Here is a 20,159-nt window from a genome sequence, read left to right as displayed (position 1 = left end):
ATCAGGCACCTGCCCTTGCTCTGGGTCACTGAGCTCAGCTGCCTTCTGAATTGTCTCATTAGAGGAAAGTTCCCACGCAATCAGCCCAGTGTTGACATGAAGAGCTCACAGCACCCCAGCACCCATCCTCCTAAGCCCAGCTTTGACTCGGTGGCTCCCCTAGGCAGCTGCTGGGCACGAGTGTGACCTGGGAAAGATGAACACCTGCCCGTGGTCGCCTGCCCGCACCGTATCAACAGGGGGCGCTACTTTCAATGTTTTTTTCCCAACTCATGGCCGGTGGATACCAGAAGAGATCACCAAAGATTCAAATTTAGAATATACCAGAAACGTGATCTGGGCTCAACAAAACCTCCTGGCTATTCCCAGAGCATCCCAGTCGGCATCTGGCCACAGCAGGGGCGCCTCAGACGTCACCCCTGCCAGCTCCCACACTGAGGGCGTCATGGACCTGAAGCCATCAGGAGATTGTGGTCTTTGTTGCGGTTTGCGCAGCAGGGCCTGAGTCTTGGTGAGGAAGGACAGGAGCAGGGAGGCGCCCACTCAGAGCTGGGGCAGCCACTGTTTCTTCTCAGCCAGGCCTGAGTCCAGGCTGCTGGGGCAGCTGCTCTGATCAACAGGCACTGAGACCCTGGCAGCTTGCAGGCTTCACTCCCTGAGCCGCCCAAGCATCGGCCCAGCAGGCCATGCTTTCAATCAAAGAATCTTAACTGCCCAGGAGCCCGGTTTGGTCAGTTGAAGGCTAATGTAATTCAAAGTCCAACCGTCACATGGGCAGTTGGTGGGCGACGTCCTGCATTCCGAGTCGGTTGGGAGTCAAGAGGGCTACTGGTCATTCAGGGCAGTCACCCAACCTCAGGGAAGTGTCTTCACAAGGCAGCCATAGAGTCACGTGCTGGGGGAGACAGATGCAAATTCGGACCCCACGCCTTCAGCAGGGCTTCATTTGGGGAAAGCCATGGCATTTTGGGTCAGGGTTTGAAATGTAAACCTGGGAGTTGAGTCGTGATTTGAGCCCTTCTTCTGGGCCAAGCACTTCCTCCAGGCGTCAGTGTCTCCCTGCAGCAGCCATGGGGGTGGGGGGGGGGGTTGAACAAGGAGTAAGGAGGGTCCTTGGTTCAGTGTCCAGGCCAGGATCTACTGGTCTTGATGCACGTGAGCTTGAAAATTGGCTCTGCTCAGGAAACAAGAGTGAGCCAACAGTGAACGATGGCATGTCTGTGTGAATAACAGTGTCGCCCAAAATGCCTGCTCCAAAGAGAACAGGGCTGTCCCAGAGGCGTGAAGCACCAGTGGAGTGTTGGCTGGCTGAATTTATACCTACTCCTAATTATATGCTAATTAAGGGGCGGGCTATTCCTGACTTTCTGGAAAAGGGGCAGGAGTTCCCAGAACCGTAGAAGGTAATATCCGGGTCGTGACCTTAGCACCGTTAAACTGTCATGGCCCTGGGGGGAGTGACTGAAGCAAATGCATTAGAATTCCTAGTCCTGGCTGGTTTGGGCCAGTTTCTTTGCTACATCTTGTTTTGATCAGCAGGGCCGTGACAGGTGCTTGGAAAGTGAGTCCCGCTCATCTCCTGCCTCAGTCTCAGGTGTTCGGGCATCTCCATCTCTTGGGAACCAATAAATTCCCAGCGTCATTACCCGTCAGTGTTGCTGCTCTGAACAAGTCACTGGATCTCTGTACATTTCAGTGCCCTGAACCATAAAGTAAATGTCACAGCCCCTGCTCTGCCCATCCAGGAGCTGTAAAGTGTCGCACCCGTGCCCATGTAGAACAGTAGGGCTCTGTCCTTCCCCCATCTGTCACCTTCCATGTCCCCTCTTTGGGGGTCATCAGTGCTGCATGTCTTCCTCATCCTTCCAGACATGTGATCACTGAACACTTACATAGGCAGCGCTTATGAAGGACCCATCATTTTTCTTTCTTTTTAAGAAGGGGTAAACAGTGATAGAATTTACTAAATTGGAATCACTATTTAACCACAAGCCAGTCTTAGTTTTAAATCAGGACTGCCCAACAAAATATTCTGTCAGTCATTCATGATGTAAATTCTGGTGTATGAGATCTATTAAAGTATGGTACACATAAAAAAGTCATGAGACATTTGTTTTGTAATAAATAAGGCAGTGGCCAATTATTACTCATTAGTAGCTTTTTTGAGATAAGCTATTAAGTCTTCCCTTTCTCACTTCTTCTTAATGCCGACAAAGATCATTTTTGTTCCAGGGATATACTTCTTGGGATTCTCCAAATATTCCATCAGTGTATCCTCTCCCCAGATGATGCTTTTGTTCTTATTGGCTTCAGTGTAAGTGAATCCAGAGACCTGACCTGGCTTCCACCCAAAGATACCATGGAGATTAGGTTCAGTCTTGTGCTTGCCTCCCTTTTCCACGGTGTGACATTGGGAACACTTCTGAATAAAAATCCTCTTGCGTTTCTCAACATCACCCATATTTAATTCTTTTTTGTCGTTAGCGCAACAGAGGTTACCGCTCAGAAGCCGGATGTCCCACTCTCTGGAAGGACCCATCATTTCTCTCCAGGCTGTGTCTGTGTTCACGTTTAGCCTCATAACATGGTAGTACTAAGCAAGCCCCAGTAACATGTTCACACCCCAGAACAGGGAGCTGAGGACAGAGGGGCTGAGTGACATTCCCAGGCACACGTGGCTTTGGTCTCAGGTCATCAGGCTCTGGCACCCATGCTCTGCCCATCCAGGAGCTGTAAAGTGTCGCACCCGTGCCCATGTGGAACAGTAGGGCTCTGTCCTGTGTGACATTCCCAGGCACATGTGGCTTTGGTCTCAGGTCATCAGGCTCCGGCACCCATGCTCTGGTCACAGTGTTGTGCTAGGTTTCTACATGGCCTCATCTAACAAAAGCAACTGCTCACACACAATCTGCCTGTTTTCTGCGCAGCACACTGCAGGGTCCCTCCTCGTAACCCCACTTTAATTCGCGTGGCCCTGCTGCACAGTTAGTGATAAGGAGATCATGGATTCCAATAAAGAATGTACATGGGATGGATCCTTGGAGAAGAAAACGTACCCCCGGCCTCACAGCTGCCCGGCTGCGTCAAAACAGGCTCTGGCGGAAGAACGAGGTTAAGCCTCAAATATCATCCCGCACAGCCCCCTCCACTGAAGTCCCCGGGAGAATTTCATCATTGAATTCATTCACCAGCAATTGTTGTGTATTCAGTGCATCTAAAACACTCGTATTGTTTTCTACTGAAATACAATTCACATTCCATAAATACACCTTTTTGAGGGACACAATTCAGTGGTTCTCAGTAATTCTGGTTTTGCCATCATTCCCACTACCTAATTCCAGTTCTTCCCAGCTCCAAAAAGAAGCCCCTTGGCCGCATCAGCCAACCCCATTCTCCCTACAGGCCGTGACTTGCCAGCCTCTAATTTGCTTTCTGGCTATAGATTTTTCTATTCAGGACATTTCGTATACATAGAATCATACAATGGGCTGTCTTTTGTGTCCTGACTTCTTTCTGTAGGCAGAAGGTACTCAAGTTCACCCGTGCTGTGGCCTGAATCTGGACCTCACCTGTTTATGACTGAATACTACCCCTTGTGTGGACATCACTCGTTTCGTTTCTCCATTTATCACTTGGTGGAAAAATATGTTATTTTCATTTTTTGGCTACTATCAAACTGTTCAAGATTTGGAAAACATATATTTTTAAAATTTTCCCTGGTGTCTATCCAGCAGTGGAATTGCTGATCATATGGTAGTCTTGTAACTGTTCGAGGACCCAGCAAAGTCTTTTCCTTTTTGTATTTTGTAGAGATGAGGTTTCACCACATTGCCCAGGCTGGTCTCCAAACCCTGGGCTCATGCAGTCCACCTGCCTCGGCCTCCCAGTGTGCTGAGGGCACAAGCCTGAGCCACCGCATCCGGCCGTGCCTCTCAATTTGGATTGGAAATATTCTTATATCTAAAATTGTGTAATATGATGTTTGGATATTTCATTTACCTATGAGTGATTGTGCTTTCTAAAGTTGTTTACTTCATCTTCACAATAAAATAAAAAGTGATTTTGAAATCAAATGTATATTTTGGGCTATGTAGACTTTGTCAAAGAGTATTTTCAAAAGGGCTTTTACTTCATGGAGAACCAGGTTGCAAATATCCAGGGATTCCAAGATACTTCATAAAGCTTCTAGCGATGGAAGTACTTAAAATACAGATGTAAAATTTCCCCAAGTTGCCAAATATCCCTCTGCAGCTGTGAAGAAGATATGGCTGATTTTGTCTTTCAGTCTTCCTGAAGACCATTCCAAAGGTATATAACACAGAAGGGTGTGTGTGTGTGTGTGTGTGTGTGTGTGTGTGTGTGTGTGTGTGTGTGTGTTGGGGGTGGAGGAGGGAGGGCAAGGTGCTAGATTCTCATGTACCTCATTGTGTAACCTCATGTTGTGGATGAAAGTCTGAGCCTCACAACTGCAGCACCGTGGCTTTGTGTTGACTCTACGCCGAGTGACTGAGGACCCGGGAAATCCTGCAGCTTGCTGCATTGAGCACAGGTTGCTGACTGAGAAAAATCTCCAGTGCTTTTCTTGTCTTCATAAATGTGCCTTTTCCAGACATTTCATATCAATGGAATCATGCAATACACAGTCTTGAACCCCTTCATTCCCTCAGCATAATGTGTGTGAGATTCCCTCATCACCTAGCGTGCATCTGGAGGGATTTTCTTTTTCTTTTCTCCTTTGTATGGCTGCGTAGTTCTCCACGGCACAGATGCCCCACATTTTCTTTATCCATTCACCAGCTGATGGACACTTGAGCTGTTTCTGTTTGTTGTCTATTATGAATAATTGTTCTGAGAAGATTTATGTACAAGTCTTTTGTGAACATATGTTTTTATTTCTTCTGGGAGGATTTCCAGGGGTATAATTGCTAGAGTCAATGAAGAGTTTATGTTCAACTTTGTAAAGAGCTAAAGATCCCTTTCGAGATGGGCTGTGTCACTGCGCATTCCCGCCAGGACGCACACTGCCACCTGTAGACAACAGTGAACTGCATGCAGGTGCAGCCAGTGGTGGAAAGTCACATCTACAGACTGGAAAGGAAGGGGTCTCATTACCATTATTGTTCTAGTTTGTTTCAAAGTCACAAGCACAAAAATAAGAATAAAATGCTAGAATACAGGTGTGACAACGCCGCCAGAATTAAAATGAGTACATCCAATCAGCAGTTGCATGCTTTCTATCACTGACATTCAGTTATGGGAAAAAATGACATTTTTCATAATAAAAAATGTTAGAAATTCTTAGAATAATTATGAATTTCTCAAGACACCTCTGGTTTTGTTTTTTTTTGTTTGTTTGTTTTGTTTTTGGTTTGTTTGTTTATTGGGTCAGGGTCTCCCTGTGTTGCCCAGGCTAGAAGGACACTGGCATGATCACAGCTCTCTGCAGTCCGGACTTCTGGGGCTTGGGTGAGCCTCCCCCCTCAGCCTCCTGGGTAGCTGGGACCAAAGGGGCACACCACCATACCCAGCTAAGGTTTCTTAGAGACAAGGCCTCCCTATGTTGCCCAGGCTAGTGTCAAATACCTGGGCTCCAGCAATTCGCTGGCCCTGGATGCCCAAAGTGCTGGGATCACAAGCATGAGCCACCGCTTCCTACACGGATGTGTGACTTCTGAATGCAAGATGTATTCCACCTTCTCAGGCCATGGTATTTTATTTGTATAAAGATTAATATGTATGACAACTGTAATATAAAGCAAGGAAGGGAACACAATATAGATGGCTGCAAAGCTTCTATATTTTCTATCACTGGTGAAATATTAACTCTAATTAGCTGGTGAAATGATTGACATACTTAGTATTATTCCCAGAAGAACAGGTCAAAAACAGTGAGAACAAGGACACACTCAAGAAAAGCTGGATCACCTCCTCAGTCCTCATCTAGGAGAGGAGAAGGAAGCAGTGAAAGCATTCACATACAGGTTTTGTGAGGAGCTGAGTTTTGGGTTTCCTTGGTAAAATAGCCCAGAGGTGGGAGTGCAGGGTCACAGGGTGCCTGCCTGCCCTGGCCGCCACCCCAGCAGACTCTGGGTGGTCCTTGCACTTCTGTTAGCCACGCTCCCCTCCAGTGTTCCCAGGGTAAGGGCAAAAGGACAGACAAGCACGGATCCCAAAGCTGTCACCCCCTGCCCCAGCTGCCAGGTCACGAACCCTGCTCCCCAGCAGCTCACCCTCTGTGTGCCGGGTCCCCATCCTGGACACATCCTGACTTTCCAGAGCTTGACATGGGAAAACAGGGGCTGCTGCTCTGCCAATAAGTGCATCTCCCTGGAGCCCAGCACCCTAAACCATCAACAAGAGATGAGAACCTCTAGGCATCTGGGGCGGGATCCCCAGCATTTGGGCTCCCCTGTTCCTCTCGGGTCATTGGCGTTGGCACATCTTCCTCCAGGATCCTTTGCCCCTGGAGGTTGCCAGCAGGTGCCTGCCCAAGCCAGTTCCTTGCAAATGTGTAAGGCGTGCCCATTCATCCATCAGAGGTCAAAGATGCATCGCCCTGGCAACCGAGGAAACAGTGCATGCGTCACCTATGGCCCAGTCAGCAGCTAGAGGAGGAGGCTCAGAGCCCAGCTCTCTAGTTCAAGGATGGAAGCTTACACCACTGCTCCTAGGGGAAGCTACCTGAAAAAGCTTTGCCCTTTGCCCTTACCTGCTGTCCTGGGGGTTCAGGATCTGCCTGGCAGGAATCAGCTACCTAGAGCCTTCTCACCAAGCCCCCAGTTCCCATGACTGGTGGGTGCCCCAGCTGCGCCTGCGCCAGGACTGACAGTACTATGTGACTTGTACAAACATCTCAAGACCATATTCCATCATCCTGCCGATGCTGTGCTCCTTCCTGCGGGTCCTGACTTCCATCTGCAAAAGTCACCACCAGAAGAGGTGGGTGATGTGTGTTCCCAATTCTGAGATGTCCTGCAGCTCAGCCAGTACACTGTGCAAAGTGACTCTGTGGGGCCCAGGACCAGGAAGCCACCCCTTTGGGACCCACAACATCCGGGTGTGCCCAAGAGTCCCTGCCCAGAGAGGATCCTGTTGAGGGCCCTTAGGGAGAGCAAGAACCAGACCCCTGAGCAGGACAAGGATGCAGACAATCAGAGAAGCATCCCTGCTGGCACTGGGAGTGCACAGACCCCATTTAAGCACTTGAGGGTCGATGGAGTTTCTGTTTCTTCAACTGCCTGGCACTCTGCAGAGAAAGCTCCCTGTCTAGAAGTGAGAAGTCAGATCCAACAAGAAATCCCAGGCGTCCTGGATGGGCTCCTGCCCTAAACAAAACGCTAACTCCAGCTCCTACCGAGCCTGGGAGGTTTCCCACTGCTAAAGAGGAGGCGGGGGCGAGTTTTACCCAGCTCCCAGCAGCCCTTGGGTCCTCAAAGAAACTGAACGAGGAGGACCCTTGGTCTCCCTCTGCAGCTTCAGAACTTTCTAAGAGGAAGACTCAGAGTGAAAAGCAGTGGATACAATATCAGGGCAGAAACTGACCTCCGGGCAGGCTCCCTCCCATCCCACATTTCTTGGGAATCCAAGACTCCTCTGCTGTTGTGCAAGTGAAGGGAGCCTTGCTTGATGCTGTCACCGCCTCTCACCTGGATTTTCGAAAACCTGGAGAAGGCAGCAGCAGCACTCAAGTGCATAACAGTGCACTGCGGGGTGAGGCCAAGGTCATCTGGGACAGCAGAACCTCACAGTCTTCCCACGCTTTGCCCCTGCCTGCTTCAGGGACTGCTTCCCCGCCGCTGCCCCTCAGCCCCCAGCATGGCTGCACAGCAGGAGAGAGACAGGTCACAGGACTCCCCGGGCCCAGGGTCCCTCCTGGCATCTGCTGCAGTGGCCATCTCTGGGAGGAAGCACAGCTCACCAGGCCCCTCCTCAGGGAATCTTCTGGCTTCCTCACACTCCCTGCTCCTAGCCTCATTCACCTGGCCAACCCCTGCTCTGTCCTTTTTGTAGGCTCAGTAAGAGCTGAGCTGTTCCCTAGGCCAACAAATCCATGCACCCCTGCTCTCTGCTGAGCTACAAGCTGAGAAGGAAGAGTCAATGAAGAGTTTATGTTCAACTTTGTAAAGAGCTAAAGATCCCTTTCGAGATGGGAACCATGAGAAGCCCAGGCCCTGCCTCTCCTGCTCCTGCAGCTGTGCAGCCCCCTCCCCATTGACACTGAAGCCCACACGAGGCCCCTCTGAACGGGGAGGACAGAGGCCCTTCCCATCCCCAGGTCTCAGCCCAGCTGCAGAAGGTGCTGGTTCTGTCTCCCACCCCACTCCCAGTTCCACCAGAACGAAATCCTATTGCCCCAGGTGTGTGGATCCTCCATCGCATCCACTCAGAGACTCCCTCCCCCTACTCAGCCTAGTTCCTCTCTGTCCCCTGGTCTGCCAATCCCTGCATCTGCAGCTGGTTCCAGCCCCTTGGCCAGCACATCTGCAGGTTGGCTCTCCAGGCAGAGACTGACGTTGAGGTCACCCCCATGGACACCACTCCCCTCCCCAGCCTCTCCTTGTGGGGCCTCCTCCTGGCTCCATGACGCTAACAGCTTCCTACACACAGGTTTTAAAGCTCCATTCGAACTTTGAAATTTCACATCAGGAATAGAAGTTCAGACCCTTCTGTAGTTCATAAGCATGGCGAGTGGATTTTCACGGGCGCGTGGGACGCGTGCCTTCCCAGAACCTTGTTACACATCAGCACACTAACATCTAAGCATAAACACTGGAATGAACTTTTTACTCTCAAATGTTTACTTTCTGTGTTCACACTATCAGCTACACGTGATGGGGCAAGTCCCTTTTGTTCTGTAACTTGTTTTTACAAACAGAATATAATCACGTGGAGGGAGTGATTCTGTTTATGAAACAAAACAGGTGCCCCCAAATCACGCCCTTGTACATGAAAAATACACGTTTGGATAAGAGCCACGGGAACCCAGAGTGAGGCAGTCGCACATTTGAAAATTCCATCATGACCTGTGCCCACGGCCATGCACTGATTAGCGTCTTCCCTTCCATTTCAGCTGTCACCCTGAGAGTGGAAGAGTCCGCCTCAGCAGTTGGCAATTTGAGAGACTTTCACATAGAGTCCTCCGAGACGGGAAATCTGAAATGCTGTGGACAGACAGGTTCCTCTAAGAGGAGAGGGACTCTCCCCCGCCCCTATGGGCCTAGGGAGGCATGAGGAGTTTGTAGAAACTGAGTCTTGGTGAGGAAGGATGTGAGCAGGAAGGTGCCCACTCTGTGCAGGTGCAGCCACTGCCCCTTCCTATCAGGCCTGAGTTCACCCTGATCACATTGCTATGGAAAGTATGGTCAGTGAGACAGTGGGGGTCACTCTCTCCACTCATTCACCTGCTGAAGCACCTGCAAGACGCCCCCATCCCCAGTTCATTCCCACTCATGCTCATCCGGGCTGTGTCAGTGGAAGGGAAGTTCATTCCTGGCCTAGCCAACCTGTGGCTGTTGGTTTAAATATCCTGCGTCCTGAGCCAGCTTAGGAGCCAGGCTGCCCATGGGCACTTGGAGTAGTCAACTGGCCAGGAAGGTTCAGCACGAGGCCGCCCACAGTGTGAAGATGCTGGGGGAGGAGCTCATACCATTGAACTTGACCTTCACTGAGGCTGGGTTGGGAGGAAACTGTCATATGTTGGGTCAGGGATGAAAATCTAGCGGAGGGAGGCTGTGTTATGATTTGAGGCTATCTGGGATCAGCCACATCTTCCAAGATGTTACAGGTTTGAGCCACATACAACCTATCCAGAGAAGTGCCAAAAGACGGAAAGGATCACCCCACGTAAAGAATGAAGTGAGTTTCTATCTTTCACTTCCCTGAAGCCATGCAAGCTCCCTGTCTGTGTTCAACCTCTACCAAGAGTCTGGCTTGTTCTGTGTGACATTTAACGAATGAATACTTTAGCGTGCTGAGAAGGAACTAGTCTACATAAGGCTTTACCTGAATACAATCATTTTAAGCCTTAAAGCATAACAAAGACCCTATTAATGTTTGACCCTCTCAGAACTGGGCACACCAAGGCATAGAGAGGGCTATAGAACATGCCGGTACCTAGAGCTCCTCAGTAGGATTTGAACCCAGCCGGGGAGGCTCCAGGCGCTGGGCTCTTGCTCACTGGGATATGCTGCCTCTCTCTGCGGCCTCATAAAAAAGCACATGTTTGCCCACACATCAGTCTGTTGGGTTCTAAGTGCAACCAAAATGGCAGGCTCTTCCTAGGGCCCAACTCAGATTCAGGTGCTTCCCATGCAGTTGCTCAAACAGTGTTCCAGTGTTTGAACTGTGAATAAACTACTAAGAATTTCCCTACGGAATTCTGCCAGTCAGACATTACCAGTTGTCTTTCTTGTAATACACTTGAAAGCACGTTGCATCCAGGATCTGACAGTGGTACCTGAAAACTCAGCACAGGGAATTCTATTGCAGGACCAACGCAGTGGGTCAGAAAAGTCCAGAACTGGCCGCAGCATTCTGCGCAGGTGAAAAAGCCATCAGTGGAAGGTGCTGTGGAAAACCAGTTCAGCTCATTCAGTCATCATGATTCTGGTGGGTTCAGCGTCTCATATTTAAGGGAAAACTCTAACACTGTTATGCTATGGTCTTCTTTGAGTTCATCCGTGCAAATTCAAAATTACTAAGTCAATCGCGAGTCTTACAACTAGAGAAGGAGGATATATATACTGTGTAAAGCCGGGACAGTTTTCACAGAAAGCCCCATCTCAATCTAACGTTCCTACATTTAGGGGAGTGTGAAACATCATCTGAGATGAGCTCTTCTCTGGGCTCAGCCATGTCTTGCAAGATCCCAAGGGAATCAAAGGCTTCAAGTGCAAACCAATTGGTATGAATCTCTGTATAAATCCTGCCAACAAGATGTCAACAGCTGTCTTTATCGTCATACATTTGGGAGGATGTGGCCTCCAGGATCTGACGGTAGTTCCTGAGGAGTCAGCACCATCTATTCTTGCCCCATGCAGTGGGTCCGAGAAACCCACAACTGGCCACACAGCTGAGTTCCTCCCAGAAAACCATCAATTGAAGGTCCTGTGGAACGTCAGTGAAGTTCATTCAATCATCACGATTCTAGTGGGTTCAGTGCCCGGTATTGAAGTCAGAACTCTAACACCGTTACGCTTTGGTCTTCTTTCAGTTCATCTGCGCACATTTAAAATGAAGTCATTGCTATTCCTACAACTAGAGAAGTAACGATGATTTGTAATTTAAGGTTTGCTACCCTTTTACTAGAAAGCAACATCTCAATCTCATGTTGACACATACTGCTGAGTCTGAAACATCCGCTCACGTGAGCCTCTTCCTGAAATAGTGTTGCCATCCATGACAAAATGAGTCACTGTAGAAAACTGTTTGAAATTAACATAAAAATGGAACAGACAGTACAAAAAGCTGCCAGACCCTTTGTCCACACTTTTTTAAACCCCATTTTTCAGTGGTGTGGTCCATGTGTAAAACGACTAAACCAATATTGCTACATTCTTAGGAACTGAGGTCAGGAGTTTGCATTGAGGTTTAGTGTGTTTTGCCCTCTATGGGTTGTGACAAACTCCAAATGCCTCTCATCACCCAGACGAAGGAGCTGCATGTCCCAAACACTCCCTGTGCTTCCCCCGACGATCCCCTCCCCTTTGCAGAAACCCAGGCAACAACAGTCCTGTTCACTGTCTCTAGAGTTTTCTTTTTCAGAATTGTCTACGCCTGGAATCACAGAGCAGGCAGCTTTTTCAAATAGCCTTATCCCACTCAGCGATATTCATTTACAGCCAGCAACTGACTTTGAGGTCACCCCATGGCGGCCACTTCCTCTTCCCAGCCTTTCTTTGCAAGGCCTCATGTGGGCTTCAGTGGGAGCTCCTTCCCATCTGCCTAGGTCCCTCCAATAACCCCCCGTGTCAGCAAATCCGGGACCAGGGACAGCAGCAGCTTCCTGCCCTAGGGTCCTGGGGCTGCACCCCCACTGTGAAATTTCCCAGGAACCTGCAGCCACCGCCCAGCCAGTTCTGATAGGAATCGGAGAAAGGAGGATGCTCCATGAAGAGTCATGGAAACTTCAGTCCAACCTTCTGTACTAGAGTGTCATGATTCACTGGAGAGAATGTTCCCAAGAATGTGGAAAGTCTGCCTCCCTTCACCACCTCTGCCAGCCACGGCTTCTGCGTGGTGGGCAAGACGTGCTATGTAAAATGAGAAAAGGGGCTTCTTCAGGGACTGAGCATCAGGGCAAGCACGTGGCCCTCTTCCTAGGAGGAGGACACAGTAGGTGGTGCATTGCAAGGCTGGAAAAGATTTACCCAGTGTCATGACCAAAAAAAACTTCACCCAGTTCCCTGCCTAACATCGCGGGTGATACAGGTTTCTGCTGCCTTCTGAGGTCCTTTGGAAGAAAACAGGATTCTTGCTTAAGGAAATGTAGACGAAAAATGAGGCATATTATGGCTTGAAGGACCCTCTGGATCGTAAACACCATGTGAAATGCTTTCTATTTCACAGAATTCCGTGACCCTGCATTTGAGCTCTTCATATTGTTTTCCACAAAACAAAGAGATGAGACTGCCCCATTAGAAAGGGTCACTTTTTCTCCAGAAACAGGCTTCTCATAACGAGATTGCCCGAGACGTTTCTCACTCTCTAGAACACAGCGGCCCAGTGGTGTTTGAGAAAAAACCCAAGGTGAGGAATTCAATGCTAGAGGAGTGACGACAAGACAGGGCTCCAGGAACCCAGAGGCGGCCGCCCAGTGGACTTGCGGGAGAAGGCAGGGCTGGGGCCCCAGGTTGGACCTTGAGAGGGAGAAGATACAGAGGGGGAGAAGGAAGTCCCAAGAGCACCTGGGCGCGGAGAGGGCGGGGATGGGGGAGGATGGCTCCCAGGGTTTAATGTGAGGAGACTCACTGCATCATCATCCCCTGAGTCCAGTGATTTTCCTGCTCCTCCTGAGTGGGAAAGAGCAGGCGGACTGTCCCAGTTGCCATGAGCCCTGCATGGACACCTCTGACCTTTCTCAGGAGAGGGAGTTCCTTCCTGATGAAACTCTGTGACAGGAGCTGGGAACTGGGGTCTTCTTCAGGTTGTGACAATGCAGACCTTTCCCATCCTGGAAGAAGGCCACAGACAGAGAGTAGGAATCACATTTCCGATATTCTGAGCCAGACTGGCGGAGACATAGTCCAGCAGGGATAGACTCAAGGTGAGGCCTGACATAGAGAGGCTCCCAGGCCTGATCATTGTGGGGCCGGACAGAAACCGGTTTCCGTCTTCCACCTGCTTCTGGAAGTTTCCTGTCAAGCGTGCTTCTGTAGACGGCACTAGCCAAAGGCTGCCTAGCTCAGAAGTGCATTGAAACTGAAGGCAGTGTGGCCCTTCCAGCCAGGGAAGTTGCACGCACTGGAGCTGCCCGGCAAAAGCGAGGGCACCGGCTCCTGTGCCAGGCGAGCTCAGCAAAGTGAGATTGGCCAATCCCAGAGCCCAGACCTTCCTTGCTCCTCCGTTTCATGGCACAAGGGACATGGGTTTGAGAGTTTCTCTGAAAGGATCTCTGAGTTCTCAGGCCCAAACTCTGAGTCCTCCCCACCGGGGAGCCACATTCTGGCCACAGCTTTTCAGTGCAAGGGCAGGAACTCTGACCTCGGCATCGCCTCTCCTCACAGCCCTCAGCCCTGGGCAACCTGTCTTAGGCCCCATGAGGGTCTCAGGTACGGAGCCCTGCAGGTCCTAAACATATGTGATTTTCTTTCAAAAGCCCTCAGAAACCACACATGAATGATTGGATCCAAGCACCCAATAACTCTGCAAGGAAACACGCAGGAAGGGAGTCACACCTTCCTCATCAGTGTATCTCTAGAGCTGCACCATCCAGCATGGGAGTCCCGGCCTGGCGGTGCTGTGTAGAACTAGTTCATTCGTGAGTGCAGTTAATCCAACTAGAACGAGACATTCTACTCCCCAGTCATGCTGGCCACATTTCCCGTGCCCCACAGACTTTGTGCCACCGGCCACCAAATTCAACAGTAGAGCAAGAGCATTTGCATCCACACAGAACACACCCTTGGGACTCTGCTCGGAGCATGGCATGGGGTCTGTGCATTGAACTCATCTAACTAAGAAACTCGTGCATCAGAGCTGGAATTTCAGGTCAATGAGAATGGAAATGAGAGCTCTAATGACCTAGAGAAAACGGGGAAGTGGGAAGACGAAGGGGTCCCCTCTCCTGACGGTTTGCACGTGTCAGCAGCGTCTTGTTGGAGACTCCAGACTCCACAGAGGCAAAGTAGGGTTGAACAGCCCGAGAGACAGCAGGGTGGTCCTGGGGGGTCCAGGGCGGCTGGAGGAGGAGGATGTATCCATCCTCCTCTGGAGTCGTTGTCTTCTCACTTTTTTATCTCTAGAGACTCATGGTCAACAGAAGACATGAACGAAATAGTGAAGAAGACAACACTCCGGGTTTGGAACAACCCAAGGAGGGACCCGATAGAAGGGGGTGCCTGCAGCAGCTGGGGTCGGCCTGCGGCTTCAGAGACTAAGCAAGTGGGACATGAAATCAGAAAGAGAAAGGAGTCGTGGGTGGAAGGCGGCTTTGTCCTTGTCGTCTTTCCTGACCCAACAGGGAGAGGTTTGGATCCTCTGGGCTTGGAGTGTGCAGTGTTTGTCATCATTTTTTCTCTCTGCGGTTTTAAAAAAAATCTTTCCCAGCAAAGCACGTCTTTCCTGCCTTTGCCTCAGCCAATCTTCAAAGCCTTTGGTGATGTGTGCAGCACCTCTTGGGAAATGTACACAGGAGATTTCGGTCTGGGTTTTGGGCAGGGGCCAGCAGGGGATGGAATCTGGGTGCCCCACTCCCTCGCAGGCACAACGGGATCCGGGAGCCAAACCTCTTCTAGCCAATGTGGGGGAGGTGAGAAGCCGGCCCTCTCCCTCCTCGCTTTCAGGACTGTGGCCGCTGCTTCCTGGTCTGCCTCACTGTCTGTTCCTGGTTGCAAGGCTGTTCCCTGGGCTGGACGAGGTAAGGAATCCTCCCCTGGGATAACTGCAGATGTTCTGCATCCTGGAGACCCAGCAGGGAACACAGCCCTCAGCACGCTTCAGTCCCCAGGTCTCGCCCAAACGCCACATCCTGTGGTGAGGAATAAAACCTGAATTTACTTTGATTTGAGAGGCCCCAGTCCAGCTGCCCCTGGAGACCTTCCCCGTTTGAGAGGACATGTGAAGGGAGCTGGGCTTGCTGCCCATGCTGAGTATCACGGTCTCAGTGACTTGATCCCTGGAACCCACCAGACCCGGGACAGAGTCCCTGGCAGCAGGGGAAGGGCTCTCTGCACTCTGATGCCCACTGCCCTGGCCAGACAGCGCTGCCCTGCTGCCCACACTCCAGACTCTTCTCTGTCTCCTGCCCTGTGGGGCACCGGGTTCCCACCCCATCCTCCCACCCACAGCTTGGTGCAAACCCTGACCGGTCCCCTCTCTGTATGGGGCCAGATCCTGCCTGTTGTCAAGGCCCTGCTGCCTCACTTGCAGACTAAGGTTATTTCCACAAGTTATATGACTCATGTTTATCCTCTCATGGGCTCTGGAATTGTCATGAAGGTCCAATGTCTCCGCAGGTCCCCAAAGTTGTGCCAAAAGCAGAAACCTCACTTGGCATGGTGAGTCTGACGTAATTCTCTCCCATAGGACCCAACATAACTGCAGGACAGTGGGAGGGGTGCCCTGGGCTGCTCAGTTTGGTGAACTCATCAATTAATTGGAGGTGGTGGCAGTATGCCCACGGTGAATTCATCAGTGATTGGAGGACAATGTGAATGGTGGAAGGTGAGGAGGGCACAGGAAATGGGTGTGATCACGGAGAATGAAACAGGCTTTAAAGTGCGGAGGACAGAGGGAAGTTCGTGTGATACACAGAAAGTTACAGAGACAGTGGCCAACTCTCAGAGATACCGCATGGCCCAGGCAACCGTTCCTAGTCAGTTATGGAATGTGGTGACTGGAAAAGTGTTAGAATCAGAGGCCCGCTTCTCCTTGCAGAGGTGAAGGGACCCAGGACTGGGAGGAGGTGACCGTAGAGCTGAGGACCAAGAGGCTCCTGGGGCTGGGCTCCATCATCCCAGGAGCAGCAGGAACCCGGGTTCCCACCTGCACCCTAACTTCCCCCTTCCTTTCCCAAGGCCACCCCATTGTGCTTCCTGCAGGAGGACATGCAGCCGGGAATGTGGCAAATTGCAAGGAATCTGGAGTGGAGGCAGCGGCATGCGTGTCATTTAGTTCCTGTCTCATCTTCCTTTCATCCTCCCTTTCCTTTTCATCCCCACTTTCTTTGTCAGGAGCTTCTCTTTGGAGCCCCGCGCCATTCCCTCTTCCGTCTTTTAGGACCGTCCTCCTGAAGGACCTGGTCCCACCCAGGCAGCCGAGGTCCAGGGTCTGCACTGTGGATGAAGCCCCAGCCCTCCTTTCACCGCCTTGGCTCTGCCCTGGGTGCTGACCCCAGGCTGCAGCATTGACTCCTGCTGAGCAGCCCCAAGGGCTCCAGGCAGGGAGCTGGGCTGGGGGAGGAAGAGCTGGGCCCCTCCTGCTGAAGGGTACCCCAAGGAAAGTCTGGGTCTGCCTTGGACACCCCCCTCACGGGGCGTTTTCTGCCCTGGGGGGCTCTGGACATGCACAGTTTTTCTCTTCCAGAAGTCAGGACAGTGTCCCATTCTCCCTGCAGGAGAGGACACAGAGGGCACAAAGGTGGACGAGGAAATGAAAGTGAGCGAGCGTGGAGGGGCCGCAGGAAGAGGGGCAGCCAGGACGTGCACACAGCCCAGTGCTCCCCACACTTTCTTACTGCCCTGACCACAAAATCAGTGAAGTCCATTCCAGAAAACACTGGAGCAGCTTCTCTTAAGGGGAACCCAACAGGGGCAGAGCAGAGAATCCTTTTCAACAATCCAGAGACCAGATTCCCGAAGTCTACCCAGTTAAATGTCTGCATTAATTCACTTCTGCAAGACACTTATACATATTTATGCAGACAGACCCATAGGACAGAGCCTCACAAAGAATTAGCTTCCCTGTAACTGACAAACTCTTATCAGCGGTGAAGGCGAATTAACTGCGGAGGAGGCCTGTGGACAGACAGCACCCTTAGCAGAGAGCTTCAACCAGGCCTCAGTGCCCTGCGGACCTGAGCTGGGGGTCGTCAGGCCAGGTCACCTTCCAGGGCCTGAGGGGCCTCTTTCTGGGTCCTGCTCACGCAGCCCAGAGAGCCCCTCCTCCACTCTCCCTGGGCCTCCCAGTGACCCTGCGCCCGGGTCTGTGTGGCAGGTCCTGTCCCCACACCCAGGAAGGCCCTGATGTGCAGACCCCACCCAGGCCCAGAGAGGACCTGAAGCGTGACAGGTTTTGGAGAGACGGAGACAGACGAGAGGCTGCCTCACCTCATTTAGCGGCGGTTCTTTTTCAATATTACAGATATGGGATTGAGTTGAGAAGTTGTTTTTTTTTTTTTTTTTTTTTTTTTTTTTTTTTTTTTTTTTTTTTTTTTTTTTTTTTTTTTTTTTTTTTTTTTTTTTTTTTTAGAAATGTTCATTTTTAATGCAGGTGGCTTTCCCTACAACCAGTTTTGTTTTGTTTTTTTTTAATTCAATACAAGAAAAGATAAAGAAAGGCAGCCTAAACAGAGAGGCCTTGATGAGCTCCTCTGAGCTCTACCCTTTGCGCTGGGGTCGTGTTTCCGTGTGGAGCCCAGGGCTCCTGAGAAGTTTCTCTCAGCTTCCTGGCCCTGCCCTCAGACTTTCTAATGGAAAGCACCCAGCGCCTCTGTGGGCTTCTCCAGGCTCTCCCTCTCTGCCCTGCGCCTTCCGAGGGTCATTCCCCACACCTTCCGTGCTAATGATGTGGAGTCTTGTGCACAAAATGTACGTGAAATCACTGGTTTCTTTCTTGAAATCTGACGTTGGGTGTGATTCTCCTCCCCACCCACAGCAGGCTGCCAGGGTGCTGGGGACGTTGTGTATGTTGAACTGGGGGTTGGCGAGACACGTGGCTCTAAAGAGCCACCAGGCTATACGCTTCCCATTTGTGCACCACACCAGCGGCAAAGTAAGCGTCCATTTCACAACGAAATAGAGCAGAAAAACCCTTTTTTGCCACAAAGGCAACTACAGGCACAGGCTGATTTCCTCGGCTTTCTGCCAAATGTTTATGGTGGAAAGAATGCCAGTCTCCTACATGCTCTTCCAAAGACGAGATGTGGGGACCCATCCGGCTGCCTCAACAGATCGGGAGAACCTTGACCCCACGCTAGCAACAGACACTGCAGGGAAGGGGAGCGTCAGGCCAAAGCCTCTGGAGAGGATGTGTCCAAATCTGACGGCAATCTTCAGCAGTCTCCATTCCGAGCTACTTGGAAGGAAAGTAAGTGAACTCTCCTGCTGAGGTCTGCATGGGGCTGAGGAGGACAGGACCCCTGGCCGTTTTGGTGCAGCCGGGAGAGTGGTGAGAAAGGAGCTGCCATCAAGCTCGTGGAATGCACATTTGGCAACAGAGGGAAGGAAGCCCTGGGTGGTCCTCAGGGAGGATCCTGGGGTGGGGTCTTCAGGCTGTGGCAATGGACAGATCCCTCTAAGAGGAGATGGACCCTGCCCCTGACACGGCAGGGTCTAGGGAGGGAGATTGTGGAGACTGAGTCTTGGTGAAGAGGGACAAGGGCAGGGAGGCGCCCACTGTGTGCTGGAGCAGCCACTGCCTCTTCCCAGCCAGGCCCGAGTCCGGGCTGCTGAGACACCTGCTCAGATCTCTAGTCCATGAAGGAGAGGAAAGCAGGTGCTGGGAGGCTTCACTCAATGAGCCACCGGAGCACCAGCCCAGAGGCCTCCTCCCCAGGTATTCACCTTCACTGGTCATAAGACTTTGTCAGTTACAGTGAAGCTAATTCTTTGAGAGGCTCTGGTCCCATGGGTGTGGCTGGCTCAGGAGTCCTGAGCTCTGAGCCAGTGATGGGGTCAAGCAGGCCACTAGTCATTCAGGGTGGTCGCTGGAGCACCGGAAACCTCGCCTTGAGGCGGCTCCTGGTGTGAAGGTGCTGGGGCAGGAGGGGCACAGATTGGACCCTGATCCTTCTCTTTGTTCGAGGTCACCTGGGTCAGATTTTTGATCAAGGATTAGAACGTAGAGGCAGGAGCCTGGGTCAGAGACCACTCATGAGAGGAGTTCTCCTCAAAGCATTCCTGGAACAGGAGGGTTTGGGATATGGGGTGAGGGAAGACGTGGTTCCGGCGCCCAGGGCATGATCAAGAGGCCGCTGGGCTTCAGGGATCTCCGTCTCCAGGGAACTAACTACATTCCTGGCTCAGCCACAGCCCTCCTCAGTGTTGCGACTCTGGGGAAGTCACTTAGGCCCTCTCAGTTTTAGCGTCCTCAGCTGTAAACTGTGGGTCCCAGCCCTGCTCCGCGCACTCCACGGGGCTCCCGAGAGGGTCAGAGGGATGGTGGCAGATGCTCTTGAGGAGCTGGAAGGCATCTTGCCCATGTAAAGGCTGGAAAGTGACTCGTGACTTGTGGCCTCTCTGGAGGAAACCACTGCTGCTTGTCTCTCATTCCCCAGACATTCCGGATCTGAGCACGACTAGAGGACTTATGAAGCGTCAGTGATTTGGATTCTGGCTTCATCTGGGTCTGCCTCTAGGTGGGATCTGAGCTCAGGCTATCAGGCACCTGCCCTTGCTCTGGGTCACTGAGCTCAGCTGCCTTCTGAATTGTCTCATTAGAGGAAAGTTCCCACGCAATCAGCCCAGTGTTGACATGAAGAGCTCACAGCACCCCAGCACCCATCCTCCTAAGCCCAGCTTTGACTCGGTGGCTCCCCTAGGCAGCTGCTGGGCACGAGTGTGACCTGGGAAAGATGAACACCTGCCCGTGGTCGCCTGCCCGCACCGTATCAACAGGGGGCGCTACTTTCAATGTTTTTTTCCCAACTCATGGCTGGTGGATACCAGAAGAGATCACCAAAGATTCAAATTTAGAATACACCAGAAACGTGATCTGGGCTCAACAAAACCTCCTGGCTATTCCCAGAGCATCCCAGTCGGCATCTGGCCACAGCAGGGACG

The 20,159-nt window shown here is 51.4% G+C and overlaps 1 protein-coding gene and 1 non-coding gene across 2 annotated transcripts; one reads left to right on the top strand and one right to left on the bottom strand.

The window, feature by feature from the left end:
• Nucleotides 1-2,046: 2,046 nt before the first annotated feature.
• LOC108290453 (cytochrome c-like) lies at nt 2,047-2,521 on the bottom strand. The gene has a single exon (XM_017510273.1). It carries the CDS (start codon nt 2,459-2,461, stop codon nt 2,192-2,194), a length of 270 nt encoding a protein of 89 aa, XP_017365762.1. The 5' UTR covers nt 2,462-2,521; the 3' UTR covers nt 2,047-2,191.
• Nucleotides 2,522-8,660: 6,139 nt separating this feature from the next.
• LOC119468456 lies at nt 8,661-8,762 on the top strand. Its single transcript, XR_005197137.1, has one exon. It is a non-coding gene; the product is annotated as a small nucleolar RNA U13 (small nucleolar RNA).
• The last annotated feature ends 11,397 nt before the right edge of the window (nt 8,763-20,159 follow it).

Source organism: Cebus imitator, unplaced genomic scaffold, assembly GCF_001604975.1.
Source record: "Cebus imitator isolate Cc_AM_T3 unplaced genomic scaffold, Cebus_imitator-1.0 Scaffold434, whole genome shotgun sequence".
NCBI lineage: Eukaryota > Metazoa > Chordata > Mammalia > Primates > Cebidae > Cebus > Cebus imitator.
Note: the sequence above shows the minus strand (reverse complement) of the source record. Positions and strands in the feature narration are given on the sequence as shown.

Bases quoted from the DNA above. Each gene is read 5' to 3' on its own strand.
- LOC108290453 (XM_017510273.1), bottom strand. From the start codon at position 2,461: ATGGGTGATGTTGAGAAACGCAAGAGGATTTTTATTCAGAAGTGTTCC.